At 38.5% G+C, this 23045-nt stretch overlaps 1 protein-coding gene across 2 annotated transcripts in view; it reads right to left on the bottom strand.

Moving 5' to 3' along the window:
- Positions 1 to 23045, bottom strand: part of CEP295 (centrosomal protein 295) — a 44152-nt gene that overhangs the window by 15717 nt on the left and 5390 nt on the right. The window contains exons 5-16 of one of the 2 annotated variants that reach the window (XM_065638223.1): positions 22260 to 22353; positions 16533 to 16646; positions 14987 to 15127; positions 13029 to 13212; positions 11132 to 11323; positions 9263 to 9487; positions 7906 to 8012; positions 6172 to 6384; positions 5265 to 5362; positions 4055 to 5138; positions 2942 to 3113; positions 2649 to 2801 (exon numbers count right to left, since the gene is read on the bottom strand). In XM_065638223.1, the coding sequence (XP_065494295.1) occupies positions 2649 to 2801; positions 2942 to 3113; positions 4055 to 5138; positions 5265 to 5362; positions 6172 to 6384; positions 7906 to 8012; positions 9263 to 9487; positions 11132 to 11323; positions 13029 to 13212; positions 14987 to 15127; positions 16533 to 16646; positions 22260 to 22353 (2777 nt within the window). The remainder of the gene's footprint in view (positions 1 to 2648; positions 2802 to 2941; positions 3114 to 4054; positions 5139 to 5264; positions 5363 to 6171; positions 6385 to 7905; positions 8013 to 9262; positions 9488 to 11131; positions 11324 to 13028; positions 13213 to 14986; positions 15128 to 16532; positions 16647 to 22259; positions 22354 to 23045) is intronic. The other variant, XM_065638232.1, reaches the window with a different exon arrangement.

Raw genomic sequence — 23045 nt, forward strand, 5'->3', positions numbered from 1 at the left:
GACACTGGTGACAGTTTTGGCAGTTGAACTGCTCGAAAGGACAATCCTCTTAAAAACATAATCACAGAAAGCTTTGCTCTTTTTTTTTTAATAAATACAGATGTTCACATGAAGTTTTCTAATCCTCTTATATAAATCATTTCACTGTTCATATATAACTCTCACTAATGTAAAAAGCACCACACTAAGATATTTCATATTAATTTGTTAATGTCTGATCTAGCAATGATTCTATAATTTAGTCAAAAAAATACAAGACTTTTCTTCAAATATTGTTAAAAAAGACAAAATTCTTTAGTGATAATTTAAGTTTAGATATAGGTATATTTCAAAAAGTGTATTCTGAGAATTAAATGAAGCAGCTAAAAGAAAATGAGCTTATATGTACATATTCAAAACAACTTAAATTTCTAGTAAATATTGATTGAATTGAAAAGGATGTCTCAACATAAACTAAACGAAAAGTTATCTTAAGATTTGGGGCAGTGGTGACATTTCTAGCAAGCCCAGGAGAAGCACACTGCATATTGCACATAAAGATGTACATACAAGGCAGCAAAGTTGCTGGAAACTCCTTTGCAGCTCTAGTAATATATTTCTTTTAGATGGCTCCTAAAAACTGTACTGGACCACAAGATGCTGACATCTTGCAATAAGCTTCAAGTTGCTTTAGTCAAGGTTTCGCAAACTTTGTGTAACAGCTCCCAACAAGTCCGGCACAGCATTTCTCAACGATAGCAGCAATAAACTGCATTTCAATCTGCAGGAAAATTGAAGAGAAGCAAGTGCATTGTAACTGAAAGTACTGGAGCCTTTCAGTTAACATTACTCCAAGACTGGAGAGACAACCTAAATTTGTACAGGCAGGGAAAAACAGTAGGAATTAAAAACCTTGACGTCCACTTGTTAGTCCAATTTCTAGAAAAACTTCTTAATAACCCACTTGCTTCATTTACTTAAGACTAATCACCTTTGTCCTTTTATAAGGCAGTCAGGCTACCCATAACATGCTTAGCAGGCTTCAACAATCTTGTAAGAAAATTATTTTGAACATTCACAAACCATGTTATAAGAAAAACAGAGGTTTTTTTTCATAAGGAAAACAATTTGGTTTAATTTATGGATCAGACTTTGTGACATATGGACACAGCCTATCCTCAAAGGTGTGATCTATAATAAAAGCTCTTCGCAGATGAACAGAAAAGATCAGAATTAAAGTAATTCTTACATTACATCCACCTCAAATCCTGTGTTCAGTTTTGGGCCCCTCACTGCAAGACAGACACTGAGGTGCTGGAGAGAGTGCAGAGAAGGGCAACAGAGCTGGTGAGGGGTCTGGAGCACAAGTCTGATGAGGAGCAGCTGAGGGAGCTGGGGCTGTTCAGCCTGGAGAAAAAGAGGCTGAGGGGAGACCTGATCGCTGTCTGCAACTGCCTGAAAGGAGGTTGTAGCATGGAGGAGGTTGGTCTCTTCTCCCAAGTAACAAGTGATAGGATGAGAGGAAATGGCCTCAAGTTGTGCCAGAGCAGGTTTAGATTTGATATTAGGAAAAATTTCTTCACGGAAAGGGTTGTCAGGCATTGGAACAGGCTGCCCAGGGAAGTGGTGGAGTCACCATCCCTGGAGGTGTTTAATAAATACATGTAGATGAGGTTCTTAGGGACATGGTTTAGTTGTGCACTTGGCAGTGTTAGGTTAATGGCTGAACTCAATCATCTCGAAGGTCTTTTCCAACCCAAACGATTCTATGATTCTACAATTGCACTTCTACAATTTTTATTTCTGTCATAACAGACAATTCTTTCAAAGTTGTGTCTTTGAGCTAAGGATAACACCCAGCCTTCTGTTTTTTTAATCTCAACGGTATTTTTAAGCAATTTCTTATACACACTGATCTTTCAGTGGACATCGATATTAGCATGTCATCACTGCAGAGTCTTTAAACAGTGTGAATTCAAGGAACAGTGTGAATCCCAGGAATCACTGGGTACTGAATCAGGCACATCCCTGGTCTGCTCAAACCAGGTTCCCACCTGGCACAGCTGCAAACCCAAACACCCACATTAATTACTTTTCTTTTATTCAAAAATGTCTCATATCAACCGTTCCAATTAAGTATTTCATTATTTTGCTCAAGATGAATCAAGACAAATCTCTGAATTTTTTACAAAGAGTGTTTTGTAATTGAAAAAACCTAAATATATGGTCTAAAAATTTCTGTAACTTTATACTAAATCCGTATTTAAAAGATTTCACACTCATTTTCTTGGTATGCTCAAAACCTAAACCTGTAAGCACCTTCCATCAACTCCAGTGGTTCTCTTTACAATTATTGTACAATTGTCTACTAAGGCAGACCCTGCCCAACAGAAAAATCAACAGGGAACTTAAGTCATGGAATTATGGTGAATTTTCTTTTCTTGGTGAATTTTTGTTTCAGTTATATTTTTCTAGTCAAACACTGACGGGATAAGCTTGTCTCAACTTGCTAGTATATAAATTATACCTTATAAAAGGGAACAGTATCAGATATTATTTCATAATCAATACTCTCAAATACTCTTCAGAAAACATTAGTTCATCCAATCTGTAGTTCTCATGAACAGCAGCATTTATTATATATTTATAACCATATATATACACTTTACCTGCAAAAGAAATGTTGCAGCTCTTCGATGTGTCTACCTCTGGTATAACACTAAGTTCATGTTGTTCCAAATGGAGCCCTAACTTGACTTTTGTCACAGGTGGTTTGGAAGATCTCCATCTTTGTTCTCGCCAAAGAATATTCTCAGACTGTTCTGTAAAACAAAGTTTTGCATGTTGAAATTATATATATATATATGTATAGATATATCTAAAGTTAACTTGGGGAGGTGGAAGAGAACTCCATCTCAGCAGCAAAAACAGAAAAATAATGAAAAATACTACACAACCTTACCAGTTTGCTCAGCTGGACCAATGCACCATGAAGTCATTTCACTTCTGTGAAATTTACTCCTGCCACAATTCTCTTGCTGGTAGTTTTCTGAGACTTTGAAAAAGTCAGTCCTATTAATCCAGTCAGGGTTTTGTGCCTCTGTCATTTCTTCATTTGTGCAGGTATGTCTCGCCTTAGAGGGAAGGAGGAAGCAACTGTATATATTTAAGCTCATTTATCAAATTAGCATTTTCTTTTGAGTGTATTCCATGCAGGACAATACTGAGCACTTTGAGGAAGCAGTTCAAATATGCGAGATATTGGACTGACTTGCTTAGCTTCCAAAAACATTTGGACATACATGTATTTTATTCAGCTCTACAAACCTAATGTGCTAATGTGCTTTGTTAAATCACATCAGAATACTCAGCATTTTTAACAGGAACTATTCCTGAAAAGTCTGCTTTTAGTTTTTCAGCTCTTGAATTCAGGAATTTTAGCTGTTGGACTCAGCCAGCAGTTATTTTTCTAAGATGGCTTCTGTTTGGTTTTGGGTTTGTTTTTGTTTTTGGGGGGTTTTTTTGTTGTTTTTTTTAAAAAGGGCAAAAGGAGGTTCTTCCAAAACTCGAAAGTAAACTTGGCTTTTTCTTCTGCTATTCAAAACCAAGCAAAATTACAAGTCAAGAGTGCAGCTGCCAAACCAATTTCCTAACACGTACACATAAAAAGACAAACTTTAAAAAATAATCTATTCAAAATGCTTACAATATCCTTTGAGGTACTGCTGAAGTATTTTTAATACAAGAGCCATTTTACACCTACACATTTCTAGAGGTGAAGACAACTATACCTGCAGATATTTCAGACAATATCACTGTTTCAATAGGCATTATGTTCAGAGACCAAGCACAGAAATTCATACTACTTCTGTTAGACTGAACAAAACAGCGCTCTTGGGGCTTACAGAAAAGAACTACTGATTACAAATCACAAATCCTAATTAAAATTTTCATCATGGTAAATCACCTAAAACTACCAACACTCCATGGGATACTTTGCTAATTGGTAGCATTCACTCCTAAGTTTGACTCACCTACTAGATGAGTCCCCATGCAAAGCATTTATAAAACTTACCTGCTTGTTCAGAAATTTTTTCAAAGCCTCTTGCTGTCTCTGCATCTGTTCCTTCAATTTATCTTGCTTCTCTAAAAGCAGTTGTTCTTGTATTTTCTGCCTAGAAAGAAGAGCTTCTCTTTGTGCATCGAGCTGCTCTTGCAGTTCTTTCAAATACTTTTGCTGAGCTTGGATGCTTTCTGATGAGGCCAACACACTGTCCCTTAAATTCAGTATACCAGAATAGTTTAACAAAGCTGCATCTCCCATTTTTGACAGCAAGAATTCCTCAACACCTTGGGCTTTAGATTCTTCATGAGATAAAGTCACAGGTTCAGAAAGACTGAGAGGTTGTTCAAGGCTTGATTTGATGGTGCTCTCTGCAGATCCCTGCCGATACGCCAAAGAATCTACTGGGGCTGCCTGAACTAGAGGAGATCCCTTTGTTGATGGCATAAGGGGTGTCTTAAGCGGAGGCTCTTCTCCAGCTTCTGTCTCTGTCTGGTGGTTAGACATCTTCTGAGGTGACTCTTCACAGTGCACCGTTTCTGAAGGCTCAAAGGAATCTTCTGCAGGCAAAACAAATGTAACATGTTGTGCTCGTGCTTCCGGTTGCGTTCTTACTGCAGTGACATCTTTCATGACTAAACCTGATGGCAGCTGGAACCGAGATGGTTCCCTGACATAACTATTGGAGGTTTTCAACATTCCCACTTGTTCCTGTGAGGGACAGCCACATGGCAAACGAAACTCTCCATGCTTCAATTTTGATTTTTCTAAAATCTGCACATGTCTGCCAGGACAAACGTTATGTTTTTGCTCTTCATGTTTCTGTGAGGATGTTTTTTCCAACATACGCAATGTTCCTGAAAACACGGGTACTGACCGTGCATATTCTTGTCCCTGAATGTGTTCAGACGACTGGTACTGTGTTGGTTGCACTCCTTGCCTCTGTATAAGTGGTTCTGAGACAGGCTTTAAATTAATTGATTTTGTTTCCACAGAGCTCAGAGGTGTTGCAGAAGTAGATGAGTATCTTTGCTTCAATTTATTCTGATACTCCTGTAGATGTTGTCTAGTTTCTTCAATGGTCTGTTTGTGCAACCTGAACAGAAGGAAAACACGAATCTTTCTACAGTAGTACAAAGATAAACATCAGTTTCAATAATCAAAGCAATTCAAATTCTTTTGAAACAGGCAACTCAGACTTCCATTTCATAAAGGAATTTACCTATTTTGCTGTAGAAGGTGTTGTTGATAATTACGAATTCTCTGTAAACGGCTGTCTTCTCTAGCGCTCCTGGTTTCTGATACAGTAGCATCTCCAGTCTAATAAAAATGAAATAATTTTAAGTACACATATAGAAATAACTCACAGAAAACTATTAAAGCAATAACCTTAAACTGTATGTTCTATCTCCTAAGTTTACAGAAGCCACTCAGTACCACTGTTTGAAGTCTGTGAGATTTCAGCCCGAGGCAATGAAGCTGAAGCAGTTTCTGGAACAGATGGCCCACAGCTACGGTCTCTGTTGGCAAGTCGAGCATACGCCGTCAAAGTCAATGGTGCTTACAGCAGCCTAGCTCAAAGAGGTAAATGTACCCGGTAGCAAACTCAAGGAGCAACGATCCAACAGAGCTGCATTTTCAAAGCAATCAGGTTCTCAGAGGAGTACAGGTTGTGCAAATGATTCAAGATTTTAAAGAAAGATTACTTCAACATCTTCAATAAATTCCCCTCCTTTAAGTAGCTGTTCGAGATTCAGACAGACAAAAACACAGAGGTGGGGTTTTTCTTGTCTTTTTTTCCCTCAAAGATTTTTTTTCTTCTTGAAAAAGGATATGGGTACATGCATAACCATTACATGACTATAATCAGATTTTACTAACAGGTATTTTAAACAGACATGCTGCCCCAGGGACTATGCAAAGATAATCCAATATTCAAAGTCCAGCGATATCATTTGAAATAAAAGTTTCTACATTAGACAAAAGGAAACTTTTATATGTACGAACATCTGACTCACAGCCTAAGAAATACAAATTGATTGACTGACAATTTAAAACTGGCAGATGGTGCTCTTGATGTTTATAATCAAGATAATTTAAACTACACACGATTTTCTACAATTCTTCACCTCATGTTCCACTTTGTTCTGCTGATCTGTAGAAGAAACACTGTGGCTTCGTACCAGTTGACCTTGGTCTTCCTCCTCTTTTTTTTTCTTAGCCTCGTCCAAACAGGCCTGCATTTGGATCTTCAGAAAAGCAGCTTCCAAACGTGCTCTCTCTTCTTCAATTTGTTTAAGCAAGGCCAGCTGCTCCCGTTTCTGTTGCTCAATTTGCTCATTCTGTTCAGAAGAAAAATAAGAGTGAATTTCCAGAACTGAATGACAAACAATCGAAGACCCCTAACAAACACCACCATACACAAAACTTTGTTTCAAGTTACAATGCAAATTTTATTGCTTGTGACAGGCATTACTGAAGTGTAAGAGGCCTTTAAAACATGTTCCAAAGTTTACAATAATTTCGGTTTACTGGCTAGATATTTCTAATAGTACCTGGATCCATTTACTATTGCACTATTATCTCTTCTCAAATTAATAGAATGGATAAAATCAGAACCTAACCATTCAAGATACATTATAATTTCCCAGGGGCTGCAAAAGAAGTCCTTTTCTTAAATTGAATTCAGAAATCTACTTTGCATTTTATAGAGCTTTCCATCAAGAGTTCAATACATTTAAATGTTAATTTAAGCCTTATAAGACTTCTGAAATAGCTAAGGTATAACCACTTTAAAAGAACTTAATAAACCTCTGAAGTGTATTGTTTTTTCTCTTTCCATGTACCTATCAGTTACAAATCACTTAGAACCATGTGTAGAAACAGCATATATATTTTTAGAATGGAAATGAAGAAAAATTTCAAAGTACTGGCAAAGATGAAATGGAAAACAGTCCTTAATGAGACAGTCTGAATGGGGATGTCGGGAAGAGCAACCTGAGAAAAACCTTGACCTGAGAACAGTTCATGTGGAATAACAATATATACATCTGGGCAAGTGCAAAGTGGGAGAAAATGAATGTTACAGAAAGTAATCACACTTTTGCAGAGGATCTGATGCCTTTTTTTCCCTAAAACATTATTATTATTATTTTGACAATTTTTTTCCTGATTTTCTGAACTTTAACTATACAATTTAAGGCTGCACTAAGACCCGAATTTCAACTTTTTTTTTTCTTTTTTTTTAATTGATAAACCACCACATAATAGCCGGTAGGTCTCTAACGATACAACCAAAAAAATATAATGAAATATATACATGATGCATATAATGAAATAATACAGAGAGTTGTTATTTTCTAAATATAATAAATGTAGCATTCTCATACACACTAAAGAATTTCTGAATTTGTTTCCTAGTTAATTAAAAATCCAAACAACCCACAGAAACCAAAGCAGTCAAGGTCTGTAAGCTTTTCCTGTCACTCTAAACACAATCCCACAGACCTTACACAGGGTTAGTAAAGTTTTCAGAGAGTTGTGTATTGTTGACTACATCCTCCCTAAAGCAAAGCTATTAATCTACAATTGAGATTCTTATTTAATCAGAGAATGGCATCCTTGTCTATAGCCTGTTCCATTTTAAGAAACTGGGTTCTTCTACTCTATTCTAAATTCCAGCTCACTTTTGAAAAGTTAATACAAAGAGTTTAAGTATAGGAAAAGTTGCAGTAAAGGTTTATTTGCTAAAAGTATGTTAAAAGGATCTATAGCTGCTTTATAACCTGAAGCATTTTAAAGTCTTTTGTAAATCATTTTTTTTACATCGTAACTGGGATAGGAATAAACACACACACACTTACCCACTTTTGTCTTGCCTGTTCCATTCTAATTTTAGCTGCTTGCTCTTGAGGATGGATTAGAACTGAATTTTCAGCTGTGACTGTATTTTCCAACATCTCCACAGAGTCTAAAATACAAGTTATTTAACTGCAATTGTAGTCAGAAAGGGCCTTGGATCTTCTTTACATCTTGGTTTACAGCTTTGCAACCTCTCTAAACAAAATTAATAAGCTGCTCTTGAAAAGATTACCATCCCCGTCCCACTACTCTGCCTGTCCTCGTAAGCTGGAAAATCAGTTTTTTGTATTATTTAAGTCTTTAATGGCCTTTTATCACATCTTTCTTGAGAATATAGTAACGGCTCAGCTCCAGCAGGACAGGAGATTGCTTCTACCCACATTACTTGGTAGCTTAATAGCAAGATCATCTTGAGGAATAAAAAAACACACATTAACCTCTCAGAATAGAGGGTATAAAACTGACACTCTCTGGGCAAATGATCTAACATTTGACTAATGCATAAAAAGCAACTTTTCATCGTGTACCACCAACCTAAAATAGCAGCATAGTTTCCCCAAAGGCATGTTTTCACTCATGCTGCACTCTCCAATACCCAGCAATTATGCTGGTGTATCCATGTACATGATTGAACTATACGGCTTAATCTCATTTTAAAAAAACAAGGACCCTATATGAAAGGAATAAAAAAACCCAAACAAACAACACCACAACTTAATCACTTTAATAGACTTCAGAAACCCCACTTAGCATATAAGTTTACCAACTTCAGCACTAGCAAAGCCAAAACAGCACAAAGGATAGAAACGGAAAGTAACCCAAAAATGATTTGGCTACCAAACAAATGGAACATCTAATTGCTATAAATTCCAGTTTTACAAAGAAGCTTTCCAGAATGGTGACTAGAAGCAGACAAAAACCCCCATGATTTCAGACGCATCAGCTCATGCTTTTCTTGTGCATCTCCAGCTGTGAACCTCTGAAGCATCTGGCTTTTCCAGTTCAATGGGTACAGAATTTCAATGCCCAGTTTCACACTGAGAATTCTACTCCTGGAGGCAAACACCTATTAAAGCATGGCAATACCGAGTGTGACTACAATTTGGGTGAGATTTAAAGGATACAAAGGTATTTTGGACAAAACCTTAATGGGCAAGTTGGACATAAGAGCAGAAACCTCCTTTTTGTGGTTTCAACAAATCCACAAAGCACGGTCAGCAAAGATAGAAGAACTGTACTTTCTGGCAACATGAAAAAATATAACAACTCAAAATTCATTAAACAGTTTTGTTACAGTCCATCCTTAAAAGTCTTTTTGCTCCTACACAAAAAAAATTGATGCAAGCATGTATTACGTACCTTTGGCTTGACATACTGTATTCTTCTGTTGCTCATAGTTAAATTCTGAATCACATAATGGTCTCTCTTCACTAGCAATTGTGCCTGATTCAATAGTCCCAATTTCACTTTGACTCTCTTTCTCACTTTTTGACGTCCACTCCTCTTTTTGGCTCTGAATCTTGTTCAGTAATTTCTTTAGGGCAAGTTTTGACTGAGGTTGGCAAGTTTTTACTTCTTCATGATCTATAAAGAACATATACTGTTAAGAGTTTTGGGAAATTAATATCTTCAGATCATTAAACATTAAAAAACCTCGTTTTTTTCCTTAATTGCTTACACAGTTGGACAAATAGCTCAGATATATTACCAGTTTTTAAAAGCTTAACAATATTTTGTCTTACCTGAAAACAAGCAGCAGTAATTTGTTTCTGTATGCTATAAAAGGAGGGCTAAGCTAGTTGTAGTGTTTAGTGTCAGACTACTCTGGCTGCAGAAACAACCACCACTATCCCCTCCACCCACCTCTATGTTCCTTTGGATTAGCACTGGCAACACAATGTGCAACAGATCAAAAATGGATTGTGCCCGCAAACGGCTGTAGCAGATTGGCGAAGCAGCAAAGATCATTAACACACTTCTTGTTCATGCCACAAGTGAAGAGAACACACACACACAACTGTTGCAGCCTACTCACAATATGGAGCAACTCAAATCACAAGTCTGAACTTAAAGAACATATAATAATTAGACTTTCATACAAAGTCAAGCTTTAACTTTGAAATATTTCAAAATACAAAATGAAAAATACTTAAGTTGTGCTGGTTTGACTGAAAACTAGTCAATTTTCCTTCATGCCGTTAGAAACCTTTCTTTTTTGTAGCTAGCACAGTCATTGTTTGGACTTAGTTTGAGAACAAGACGATAACACCCTGGGACAGAGTTAATGTTTTTAATTACTCTGGCCTGAGAGCCAAGGATGGTTCTGAGTGCTCTGCCCACAGGTGTGAGGCAGCAAGGGGGACATGGATGGCGCAGAGCTTGACTGACATCCAGACTGATCAATACAAGTATTCAATCCCATTAGTGTCAGGCTTCAAATTTAAGGAGAGTCAGGATCTCCCAGCTGGTTCTTCAGTGGGAGTCGGGAGAGAGAACTGTTTGGGGGAAATTATGGTCGGGAGTTTCTTTAGTTTGGGCTCTTGCCATTCTGCCATGTTGCAGGGGCCTCTAGGCCTTTCTGCCTTTTTTCTCTTTTCTCTCTCTGGGATCTGCTGTTCAGGACCAGATGCTGCTTCCTGGGACTGGCAGAGTTGCAGACAGAGTTCATGAGGAATTGCATTGAGTATCTTATATTCTATTTCCATTTTATATATAGTAGTAGTAGTAGTAGTATATTAGTGTTATTTTGTTATTTTATTAAACTGTGTTTATCTCAATCCACGAGTTCCTCCCTTCTCTTTCAATTCTCTCCCCTATGCAGGGGGCAGGGAGAGTGAGTGAGCGGCTATCGTGGTTATATTGCTAACTTGGGTTACACCACAACACAAGTTCACATATCAACATCATCCCATAATTATATAGGAATTATGGCTCCTAACAGTGTAGTTCTTACAAAAATTAAAAATTATTCTCAGTACAGTAATGAACTGAAGTATATTAGAAAAAGAAGTCAAATTTTCATTTTTAAATTCATAATTGTCAGAGTATTATCATCCATGACAAACATCATAAACCACTTGATACTGAAATACTTCATAGGCATTAAGAAATTTTAGTACTTAAGACATTTTAGTCAATACTGAAATTAATTTATTTGATATATTAAACTAAAACTCTTCTACTATAAAAACCAAAAAGCTTGTTAAATGTAAAGTTTAAAAGCTTTACTTTCTGATTCATTGGGGACCTCCTCTTCCATCATCTGTCCTGATTCTTGTTGAGTATCAGAAGCAGGTTCTTGTGGAGTGTCACAGGCAGATTCTTGCTCCAAAGAGATATCAAGCTCATTATCCTGAGATCTGTCAGAAGGGGCTGGCAGAGGTTGTGGCTCAAACTGCAAAATCAGGTCTCCTTTCATTCCTAATGAAAAACAAAACCACATTAAGATGACCGATTGCAATAAAAAGCAAACAACATTGCAAGACTACATTCATCACACAAATCCCTAAGAAGTTCAGATATTAATAGCTTGTTTCACAACAGATTTAATACAACTACTTTCTTCCAAAATAGATGACTCGAAATTGTTTAAAACATTGCCCATCTATTAATTTAGAAATTCTACAGTGTTTTCCACTAGAATATGCCATGTCTTTCAAAATAAAAGATTATGTGACAAAAGGCTCATCTTTATGCAAAAAGCAGCACACAGGAAAAATTACATGCAGGAGGCTCCAAAAAACTTCATCGGGGAAAAAGCCCACCCTGACCGGGCTGCTCACAGGGCTGTCACAGGAGAGTGATTGATCACAAGGTCCAGAAGTGAAATCCTAGAAAACCCAGCCAACAGGAGCTCTGCCACCATCCCTGACTGAGGGGGTTACTGCCTACAAGGGATGTGGGATACATCAGAAGATCCTCTTGGGATTGTACATTTATAGATATTTAGGAGAGGAACCAAAGGCAGGGAAAGGAAAAGATCAAGTTAGTCTGAAGAGGAACAAGTCCGAGGAAAAATATAAGAACAAGGGCATAAAAGAGACCAGTCAGTGCACCTGTCTGGCCATGCACTGTGCCTGACAGTCCGTCCTGTCCTCTCACTAAATTCCATTTCTAGCTGTTTTCCTCAGTGAGGAACTCTCTATTTTGTATGCGTGTGTATGGATATATAAGGGCCAGCAACTGGAGTGGGGACCAAAAGTCACAGATGCACCTGTGTCTAGAGCTCTGGCTAACAACTCCAGAGGCCAGAATGAGTGCCTATTATGTGGGCACGAGTACCAGCATGCAGTGGCTAGCACATCGCAAGCTGGACTAGCCAGTAAGAACAGTAAGAGGCTTAGGAGCTGGTATCAAGCAGATGCAAGGCTGGGCTGGATACTAAAGAGGCCAAAGGATCTGTGAATTGGCCAGTGGAGGGATCAGAAGATCCAAGTCAGATACAAGGGAGACCACAGGGTCTCAGGATCAACAAAGAAACCTGCTAGGACATGTGTGTGTCTGTCTCTGAGACAACTGGGGACAACGGGATCCAGGGTCAGCTACTGTGCAGACCAAGTACTTAAGGTCAGCTACTGCAGCAATCCATAGCATGTGTATGTCTGCGCATATGTTCACCTGAGGAGACTAAGGATCCAGGGCCATCTGCTCGGCAGAGTGAGTGCCTAAAGCCACTTAAGGAGTGGCCCCCAGCACGTATGTGCGCATACCAGTGCATACCTGTGCACACCACTGCGTATGTGAGCACGCGAGGTAACTGGAAGGCTACAGGGTCCAGGATGAATTACTGGACAAACTGGGCGTCTAAGACCTGTTACTGGGGGATCTGCAGTGTGACAGGTGGAGACCTGGGACACAGGGGACAGCTACCAGGTAGACTTGAGTCTCTAAGACCAACTGCTGGAGGGCTCCATACTGTATACGCAGATGTATATCCCACTAACAGGCCTTCATCCTGACCAGCCAGAGCAGTGAACAGGATAAGTACTGAGTGTACTGAAAGCCTGCTCGTGTGTGGGCCAGCTGAGAATTCACATACAGCCTTGCTGGACTGGGGAACAAGCAACTGCAGCAGCCTCTCCTCTACCGGGCTACCAGGTTCAGCAACCTCCAACAAATTACTTACTCCTGTCTTCACTGTACATATCTTCAAACGCAAACTCCAATTCTCTCTGCCATTCTTCTTTGATCTCCATGCGTTTGTATGCAGGCACAAAAAGCTGAGGTGGCATCTGCGCTACAACCTGTCTTCTGCGCATTCGATCCATATTCTGCATTTGCTCAAGTTCTTTCAGTAGCCTTTCCCTGCCCTTCAAGTATACAGAAGGGATAACATAAACATTTAGTGTTCACATTCAGACAGCCATATGTTAGGACAGATAAAATATTTCCATTTGGTTACCATGAAGTTTGTTTAATCCTTAATGTTTAAAGTTAATTTTATTCTAGGGAGAAGGTGCTTCCTTGGGAGAACACTCTATCTGACCTTTAAACACAAGAGTCATCAATACTACGTAGAAGATCTGATGTTAAATAAAGGATCAGGACATCTGCAGGCCAACCTTCCTCAACAGAATTAAATCTTTGCTTTAACAGGTTGTCCTGGTTTTGTTAAAAACAAGTTTCTCTTTTAGTGAATTTCCCTGTCAGCTAAAATCTTCTTACTAACTGCAGTTTTCCTGAAAGTTAGATACATGTTTTGGTAGACATAGCAATGGAATGCAAGGTCATCGATAATGATGCATCTCGCGAGATGTGCAAGCAGGAGGTGAACTGAAAGTTGACCAACTAAAGTATTCCATCCCATTCACGTCATACTTCATATAAAAGTGGGGGATCACGAGGATCTCCTCCCTTTTCCTTATGGCCGACATTGGGAGAGGACCTTGCGCGTTGTCCCTGCGAACTGAGGCCTAGTGACAGACTGAATCCAGCTCCGGTTGGCTGCAGAGTCCAGTCCAGGACTTCGGGTGCCGGCCCCACATCTGCCGGAGCAGTTGCCGGGACTGTCAAGATTGGTTTTGTATATTTTGTATTATTTTCTCTATTTTTATTGGTAGCATTAGTAAAACATTTTTAACTTTTCCAACTCTCTTCCCTCTGTCCTTCTTTCCCTCCCAATCGCCTTTCCTTAGTGGGAAGGGGGGAGAGGGAGGGGCTGAAGGGGAAAGGCGGGGGGAGGGGAGGTTAACAATACATCTGTCACGGTTTTATTGTCACCCTGCAATCAAACCACGACACAGGTAAATTACTATCTCCTTTGGCAGTTTAGTTTTCTTAGTATGTACTTCAGCAGCTGCTACTTTTAAAGACAAGAACTAAATACCCTTGGCACACTACAATTATATATTAAAGCTATTGTAAAAAAGCTTTATTTGAAGTTTTGGGGGTTTTTTGCTTGTTAACTTAAGGAGCATCAGTAATATTTCCACAGTTCCCCATTTTAATTAGGTTACTCATTCAGGATCAATCATATCTCAACTAAAAACAGGAGGCTTTTGCTATTTCTAGCCTCCAAAAATACTGGTGAAGGTAACAGACAATAGAACAAATTTCAGAGCATACCTCTATGTACAAAGACCTTTCTCAACAGTTCAGTTTTTACTTCTTAAAGGAAATAATTTCAATATTTTCAGACTTATACACTAACAGAACCTTGGTCTTTAAGTAAAAATTTTGAAAAGTTTTCAAAAAAATAAACTTTTGCCCTCTGAATAATAAACCATTTTTCCCCGGAATCACAGAATAATCAACTCCAACTCAAGCTGATGTGAAGAAGTAGAGCTCATCGCCTATTAAAATTCGATCTTGATTATTTCCAATTGGTTAATAGCTGGTCAAACATTAAGATAACAAAAATTAAAGGATGTTCTTCTAAAGGTTGGTCTTCATCTGCGTGCTTTCAGTCTCCCTCCTTCCAGATCACCAAAATAAGTGAACTGAGTTTGATGGATTTTAAATGCTCTGAAAACTCCATTTAGTCCACCAATTTTCCTCCTGTAATTCCTTTACTAATCAACTTCCTATAACTTACTTAACACTGGTCATTTTGACATTAAAACCAGGCACAACCACTTTGCCTACCTGAGCCAAATGGACCTTCTTCAAGGCATGATTTCCTCTGAGATGAGCCTTTTCAAGCTGCTCTCTTCTCTCCCTCTCTGCCTCTCTGTGTAGTTCCTCCAAACGCTTCCCTTCTTCTTCGGCAGCCAACCGAGCATCTGGCTGGCAGACAATCAATACTTTAGTCCATTAAGTTCTTTGTGGTAGTTGAAAGCATATTCACAACAAATAAATGAACAACTCTGCACAAAAGCACTTAAAAAAAAAAAAAGGCATACAATGCCATATAAACACCCTTGAAAGTTCATAATTCTTGGTTGCCAAAAGGACCAAACTAGGTTTTTGATCTTTGGGAAAAAAAAATTACATATTCCATAAGTGTACATGTCAAAGTGTTCTTGTTTCAAGCTGTACTAAGGACAATCACTTGTCTGATTTGTTATAGCAGAATGGTTAATTTTCCTACAACACAAGGTAAAATGAATAATATAGTTGATATTACAGATTGACTACTTCTATCCTCACAGTTTTGTTTTGTTTTAGACAAGAGGGGGAAATAAGTGCAGAATTGTTTGCATACTCATTTGGGAAACCAGAAACAATCTGCAATTTTTAAATAAGAAAAATCTGACCAACACGTGAAAATTAAAAAATACTTAAGTAAAAAAAATAAATCATTGCACATAAGCAAGGCAACAAAGGTTAACATTTTGGAAATTTCCATTACAAAGCTAAGCAAACTACGGCATCTCTTCTTACTACTTCTTACTGTTTAGGTCTAGTCCTTCAAATGTTATGAAAACCTAAAACTTCATGAATGAAAACTTCATTAATGCACTGAAGAAAAAATTGACAAAAACAAATGTATTGAGAAAGCTTTTCTAGTCTAAAAGAGGCTGATCGAGAACAAGAACTTAGACTTGGTCTCATATCACCGATAAACCAAATATTGTTTGTTTCCCTTTCCAACAGCACTACCTTAATTCAAAAATCACCTCTAAAAGCTAAGCTCTTGCCCTATCTCTCACTTTTCCACATCCTCCCCTTTTTCTGATCTGACTTTGGCCTTTGTCTGACTGTACTGTAAACATGAGTATGATTTCCCATTTGGCAGAAATCTATTCATAATTCTTTTTCCCAAATTAGCCTTCTGCCATCTTGGCAAGGTGAAACCGCTGAATGCACGAACAGATGAACACAAATACAAGGTAAGTCTGGGACTACACAGCTAAAAGAGGAGAAGAGAAAAAAGCTGGGTAACTGCAACTATTAATTTAGCATAAGCCACAAAGTGGAAGATTTGGGTGTCCCAACGTTATGTGAACTCACCCCCTTGCAGAAGCCTGCTCATGTGGGAAAGACTCTCAGGTGTGATCCTGCAAGGGACTGAGCACATAACAGGTCTTGCAAGTCTCCCCATCTAAGAGTCTGGTTAGGAAGTTGTGCAATGGCTGCTTTATACAAGTTCTTGTTCTTCAACAAGTTCTAGAAACCCAAATTGCTGATATCCAGAATGCAATATAAAGATACATGCAAACATGTATCACAAACACCTGGAGTTAATCACCTGCTCTCCGTCCACTTCTCTGTCCACATAAGGTTCAGAAATATGATAACGTGTAACAGAAAAGTTGTCAGCACTATAGGGCTTCACTGCAGGAGTCTTTTTCACATCAATATTCTAGGAAGAAAAGTACAAGTACAGCCATGTCAGAGAGCAGTATCTCTAGCAAAGCAACTGAACACAAGTGATCTGTACTATTAAATTAGTATTAAGAGAAAGCCACTCCCCCAAATTCTCTCCTGAAAATACTGTTGTTTAAAACTTTACATACATTCAAGAATCAATAAATCACATCAGCACAAGACAGATCTAGAGGGCTTAACAACTCAGAGCATCTAACAGCCTAAGGCAAACTCCTCCACTCAAATTGACATTCATCAGAGAGCTCAACCTGCATGTTTCAAAAGCATCAGTTTAATTCAAAAGCACTTGAGTTTAATGTACTAATACAAATCCCGCTTACAACAGCTGTCACACTCACCTCAAAGCAGGGCAACCACAGATCCACAATATATCTTACAGCAAAATAACACTACAAGTACACTTTCTTTATGAAACTCAGAACCCCTTATGTCCAATTTACTAGTTGACCAAAGAAAAGAGCATTTTCCACAACCTCACTGAAAAGTGTCTATTCATACAATACTTTTAAGTTTTGGGTACACTACCACATTTCAATCCTTGTCTGAAAGAGTTTGAATGCTGAGCAACCAGATCTTCCCTCTTCTTTGGCCCAGCCTGATATTCTCAGTAGCAAGGTAGCCGGGTTAGCTAACTCAGGACTCTGTAGGACCTGCCTTTGTACTTCTGACATCTCCTCCAATTATTCTCTCTCAGCTTCCTCTTCCCTACACTTTCTCCTAAAAAAGGATTCTTATCCACATTAAGTAAACCGGCAAGTTTCATAGCCCAAGTGGTTTAAAACTAACATGACCGTAAACAAACGCAAATACACAAAGAACAAAATTAAGTCTTGGGAATTTCTTAAACTTATCTGCATGTTAGATGAGGCATACAAAATTTCAGTATTGATTACCTCCTGCTATTTTATAAAGACTTGTATTCGGTTTGCATGGCAAGGTTTTGGTAGCAGGAGGGCTATAAGGGTGGCTCCTGTGAGAAGATACTAGAAGCTTCCCTCATGTCCGATAGAGCAAATTCCAGCTGGCTCCAAGATGGACCCACTGCTGACCAAGGCTGAGCCCATCAGCAACAGTGGTAGCGCCTCTGGGATAATGCATTTAAGAAAGGAAAAAAAAAAAAAAAATGTACAACACCAACAGCAGCCAGGAGAGAGGAATGAGAATATGTGAGAAAAACAACTCTGCAGACACCAAGGTCAGTGAAGGAGGGCAGGAGGTGCTTCAGGTGCTGGAGCAGATTCCCCTGCAGTCCCTGGCGCAGCCCATGGCGAGGCCGGCTATCCCCTGCAGCCCATGGAGGTCCACGCTGGGGCAGGTGGATGCCCAAGGGAGGCTGTGACTCCATGGGAGGCCCATGCTGGTGCAGGCTCCTGGCAGGACCTGTGGCCCTGTGGAGAGAGGAGCCCATGCTGGAGCAGATTTGCTGGCAGGACTTGTGACCATGTGGGAGACCCAGGCTGGAGCAGTTCATGAAGAACTCTAACCTGTGTGAAGGACCCATGTTGGAGAAGTTCATGGAGAACTGTCTCCCATGAGAGGGACCCCACACTGGAGCAGGGGCAGAGTGTGAGGAGTCCTCCCCTGAGGAAGAAGGAGCAACAGAGACAATGTGTGACGAACTGACCACAACCCCCATTCCCCATCCCCCTGCTCCGCTTGGTGGGAGGAGGCTGAGAAATCAGGAGTGAAGTTGAGCCTGGGAAGAAAGGAGGGGTGTGGGGAAGGCGTTTTAAATTTGGGGTTTATTTTCTCATTATCCTGCTTCGATTTGATTGATAATAAATTGAATTAGTTTTCCCCAAGTCAAGTCTGTTTTGCTTGTGATGGTAACTACTGAGTGATCTCTCTCTGTCCTTATCTCAACCTGCGAGGCTATTGTTTTATTTTCTCTCCCCTGTCCAGCTGAGAAAGGGAGTGATAAAGCAGCTTTGCTGGGCAGTTGCTGTCAAGCCAGAGTCAACCCACCTCAAGACGGTAGAAAGTGAAGTCCTTAAATTAAAATCTATGATATGCAACTAGTTTTAGCCTTACCAACAGAACTTCAGTAACTTATTGTTCTTAAGCAAGTGCATGCTACTCTAGTAGGAAAAAAAAAAGTACAAATAAAAGCACACCATCAATAACTTAAATTTTATTTGTACTTGATAATGCTGTTTAAAAATTGTCAGCTTACTTAATCGATAAACCATAGTAGTTGTAACAGATCAACATTAACCAAAATGCCTGTAGATATTGACTATAGCTCTGAAAACAGACAAGTCCCATGTCTAAGCCTCATTAGCCAGATCACTGACTGCTTCACCTATACTGTGCTACTTTCACAATGTACAATTAAAGCTCAGTCTTCTGAATGGTTTAAAAAATGTATAACTAACAAGTCAGTAATTAATAATTACAGTTAATCAACCAAATCTCCAGAATTTTATTCAAAAGCTGTGAAGATTTGAGAATTATGTTAGAGGCTGCAATTTTCCAATTAAAAGCAATTAATGCTGAAAGAAATAATACTTGTAACATTATTACACCTCATGCTGGAACCACTACAGTTAAGAATCCATCCACATCTCCATAGAGAGGTTTGTAATTCCTCCCTCCTCTTTCTTCTTTTTTTTTTTTTTCCCTAAAAAAGTAAATAACTCTATACTAAAATCTGGCAAAACTGGAGCAGCAACGTATCATGAAATGGAAAAAAAAAAAAAAAGAAAACCTATCTATAAATGTTATGAATACTCAAGAAGAATATAGTAACATGTTTAGGTTGTATTTCCTTTACATAAAAATCTTACACATCATATAAAAAAGTAAAGTTCAAAAGAACTCTGTGATACTTGTCAATAAAATGGTCTTTACAGTTTAACTTCAATTAAATAACTTAACAGTTGGTCTAACTACATAAGGCCTCAATTCCTAAAAGCCATCCTCTGAGAATTAAATTTGATTATGACAATATATCAAGAGTAAAAACACTTCTTTTGTAACTGGGTAAAGTAACAATAGTAGGACTATCTTCAGAAAATGTTTCTTATATTCTAAGTAATCCTGCAATGAACAACACTGCCCTAGCTCCATTTTATGACATTTTATTCAATTGTTATTGCAACAGAGCATCAAATTATGATTATGGTTATGTTTAATAAGCTCTTTATGTAAATTGATTCAAGAAAACAAGCATGCTTATGCAGATGACCTTGTAATTTGCTGTAATTCACAGGATTCAGAGTGAAGTTAAGCAATTCAAATTCGGTGCCTTTTGAGTAATGCATTTGCAAGACAAAGCTCCAGATTTTTCCCCCTGAAACTGACAGTTAACATCTTTTGTTTTCTCTCTAAATACACAACTATAAATAAGCCACAGCTCTAAGCATCTCTGATCTTTCAATTACTTAGTATTTACCCCATGCAGTACATGGCACCCAGTTACTCTTCCAAGAAAATAACTTTGTTCTTCACCCTGTGCCCTCCCAGCTACACAGGCCTATGACAAAAGGATTGAAATGCATACAGATATGAAAACTAGGAAAAAGACTCAAAGTCAGTTAGTCTACAGGGATCAAATTGACATGCTCTTTTATATTCCAACAATGCAACGCGATCCCTTTCCTCAACAAAAATCCAACATGTCTGCAGAATTGTTGATTCAATCTGCCATTATCAGAGCATTAACTTATTAAAAGAAACAAAACCCACCTATTGTACAAAATCCAGATGTTTGCAAACTCTGCTAAAAGTCTGTTTGCTGAAAAGGTGAGTAAAGGACTTCTATTTATGGACGTAAACGCAGTAAATTGTAGTATGTCAGGAAAGGATGTTACGATTCTGTAATACTTCAACAGGATACTGACCCAGACCTGTCATCCATTTCAATCACAAATGCAATTGTACCAGAACCTGGGGAAACCTGAACAAAGTCTCCTTGCCTACCCCAGTGAAAAAATACTAAAGAGTAAGAAGGAAATTCTGTATTTTTCAAATGGAAAGAGAGAGGTTACTTACTGAGGTTTTTGGATGAAAAATATTATATAGGACTGTGTCTTTTTAGTCATTACACCATCTACAAACACACATGTTAATTGCAGCTGACTTTCAGTCACCAATTAGAAACTTTTTTAATAGAATGCAACATAAAGCACATCCTAAACCGCAAAAGTTACTAGAAAGCAATGCAGCATCTCACGCTTTTCCGACAACGCCAAACTGAGCAACAAAAGCATCTGAAAACCAGGAAAGAGTCAAAGTTTTAACTGACACAGGCTTAATCTGCCCTGCAGCAGATAAATCAGCAGCAAGTCACGTGGAGCAAGGTAGAGAACAGCAGCACAAGAGAGTGTCTGAATTTGCGTGAACTGTACCATACAGAACCTTCTTCCTTCTGTTTCAAATTCCCATATTGCATATACTTCACCAGAAACAGCCCCAAACTTTAGCACTCCCTTACAACACTTGCTTTTTTCCTCACTTATATCCAACCACCACAAGAAAACTCTTGGGCAGCCAGCAAGGCGGCTTACAGAGAAGCAGGTACTAAAAGACACACATCCAAGCATACAGGCACTCCTTCTTCTAATCAATCTGCAAACTGTGAGGGTCAGACCTTACTCAGTTTCTTCAGATCCATCAGTACCAAACCCCCATCATCAACCATACAAAACATGCTGGATGTACCTGGGAAAAGCTTTGACAACTTCACTGGTCCCTCTGGGAGCTGGTATACCTTAATCCTTTCTTGTCAGTGGTCTGAATATCCCTGAACCTGACAGTGTGAAAAGTACAGCACTACATACGGCAACTTAGACTTGGCTTTAATGAAGTTCTGTTAAATTAAATATACTAGAAGCTAACTCCAGAGTAAAAAATGCATGTAATGTTCTTCCTGCAGTTCAGATCTGCAATCCTACAGCAGAATCCCCATGCAGAATCTCTCTGAAATCAAAGTATGAAGGAAGTACAAAGTTGCCTTCTAAAAAGGGTACAGGATAGAATTAAAAATATGGTTTGAATCTACTTTCCTCCTCAATAGCCTTAGGTACTGGTTTCCTATCAAAATTAAACACCTTACCCTACATTTAGTATTCCATATAAGCAACAAGGAAATTGGAGGGGGAAAAAAACCCCAAACAAATCAAACAAACAAAACCCAAAACACACGACAAAAACCTTGCAGCTAAAAAGGTAGAACTATCAGTATTACAGAACTAAACAAATCTCTACTACCACATCATTATGACAGAAGTCTGAGGCAGTGTGTACATGCTGAGAAAGATTATTGTACAGTTTAATACCACTGTGACTCTTAAATTAAAGTGAGATCATGATAAAAAGACATGTTAACCACAAAAATAAAATCTCAGATGACAAGAAATAAAATCCGCACATAACAAGAGATCAGAAATAAATACCAAAGCTTAGCAGTGAGAAGTCTGCTTATACATAATTCATTAATTTTCTTGATTTTTGCTGAGCCACTCTCCTTCTAGTATGCAAATAGCAATTTCAGATATCCTGCTGTGGGAAGTCAGATCAATAAATAAATCATTACATTGATATGGTACCCTGAAATTGTGATCACTATTGCATCATGGATACATACCTCAAGAGGACGTGGCTGAGGAGGTGGCAGGCTTGCCACTTTGGCTGCTCTTTGTTTTTCCACTTCCAGAGCGTATTTACGCGCATTTGTTCGTCTTGGGGAAAAAAAAAAACAAAACAAACATATATATATATGCGTGTGTGTGTGTGTAAAACCAAAACCACATACATGCAAAAACACTCACAGAAGAAAGAAGAGAAGGAAAGTAATAATGACAGCACTGTGCAAAATAAAAGGCAAACCTGAAAATAAACAGATTCAGATGTACCTGGATTGTACGCTCGGTGGGCAAGCACACTGAAAAGTCAACAGAACTTATACTGGAAGGCAGCAATAGAAAATGCATTTTTGAAGTAATGCAAAAACATTAAGACATACAAACTTCTAAAGAACAAAGCAAAATCCCTGCTTTTCACTGAAGTTTTCAAAAAGCACTGTATCACTTCAACATATTTTAATTGCTCAAGTGTGGACAAAAAGTATTTAATAAATAGGTCTCAGCTCTATTCAAGCACAACTATCCCCAGGAGTATACAGCTAATTTTTCATTCCAGATCAAGTTTGGTCCAATCTGCTTAAAAAAAAAAAAAAAACCAAACACAAACACACAAACAAACCCAAAACACTAGGAAGGAAGATCATGACAAATGCGATAGGTCCTGTTTTCAAGTGCGTAACTCTCCATCAGGAACTGGCCTGACAACATTTCATATCACTGAACAGCTGCCAGCCAACAATGTAAATTGCAAATAGCAATACAGAGATTAAAGGCTTCTCACTCATTGA

Source organism: Caloenas nicobarica, chromosome 1 (assembly GCF_036013445.1).
Source record: "Caloenas nicobarica isolate bCalNic1 chromosome 1, bCalNic1.hap1, whole genome shotgun sequence".
Classification (NCBI taxonomy): Eukaryota; Metazoa; Chordata; class Aves; order Columbiformes; family Columbidae; genus Caloenas; species Caloenas nicobarica.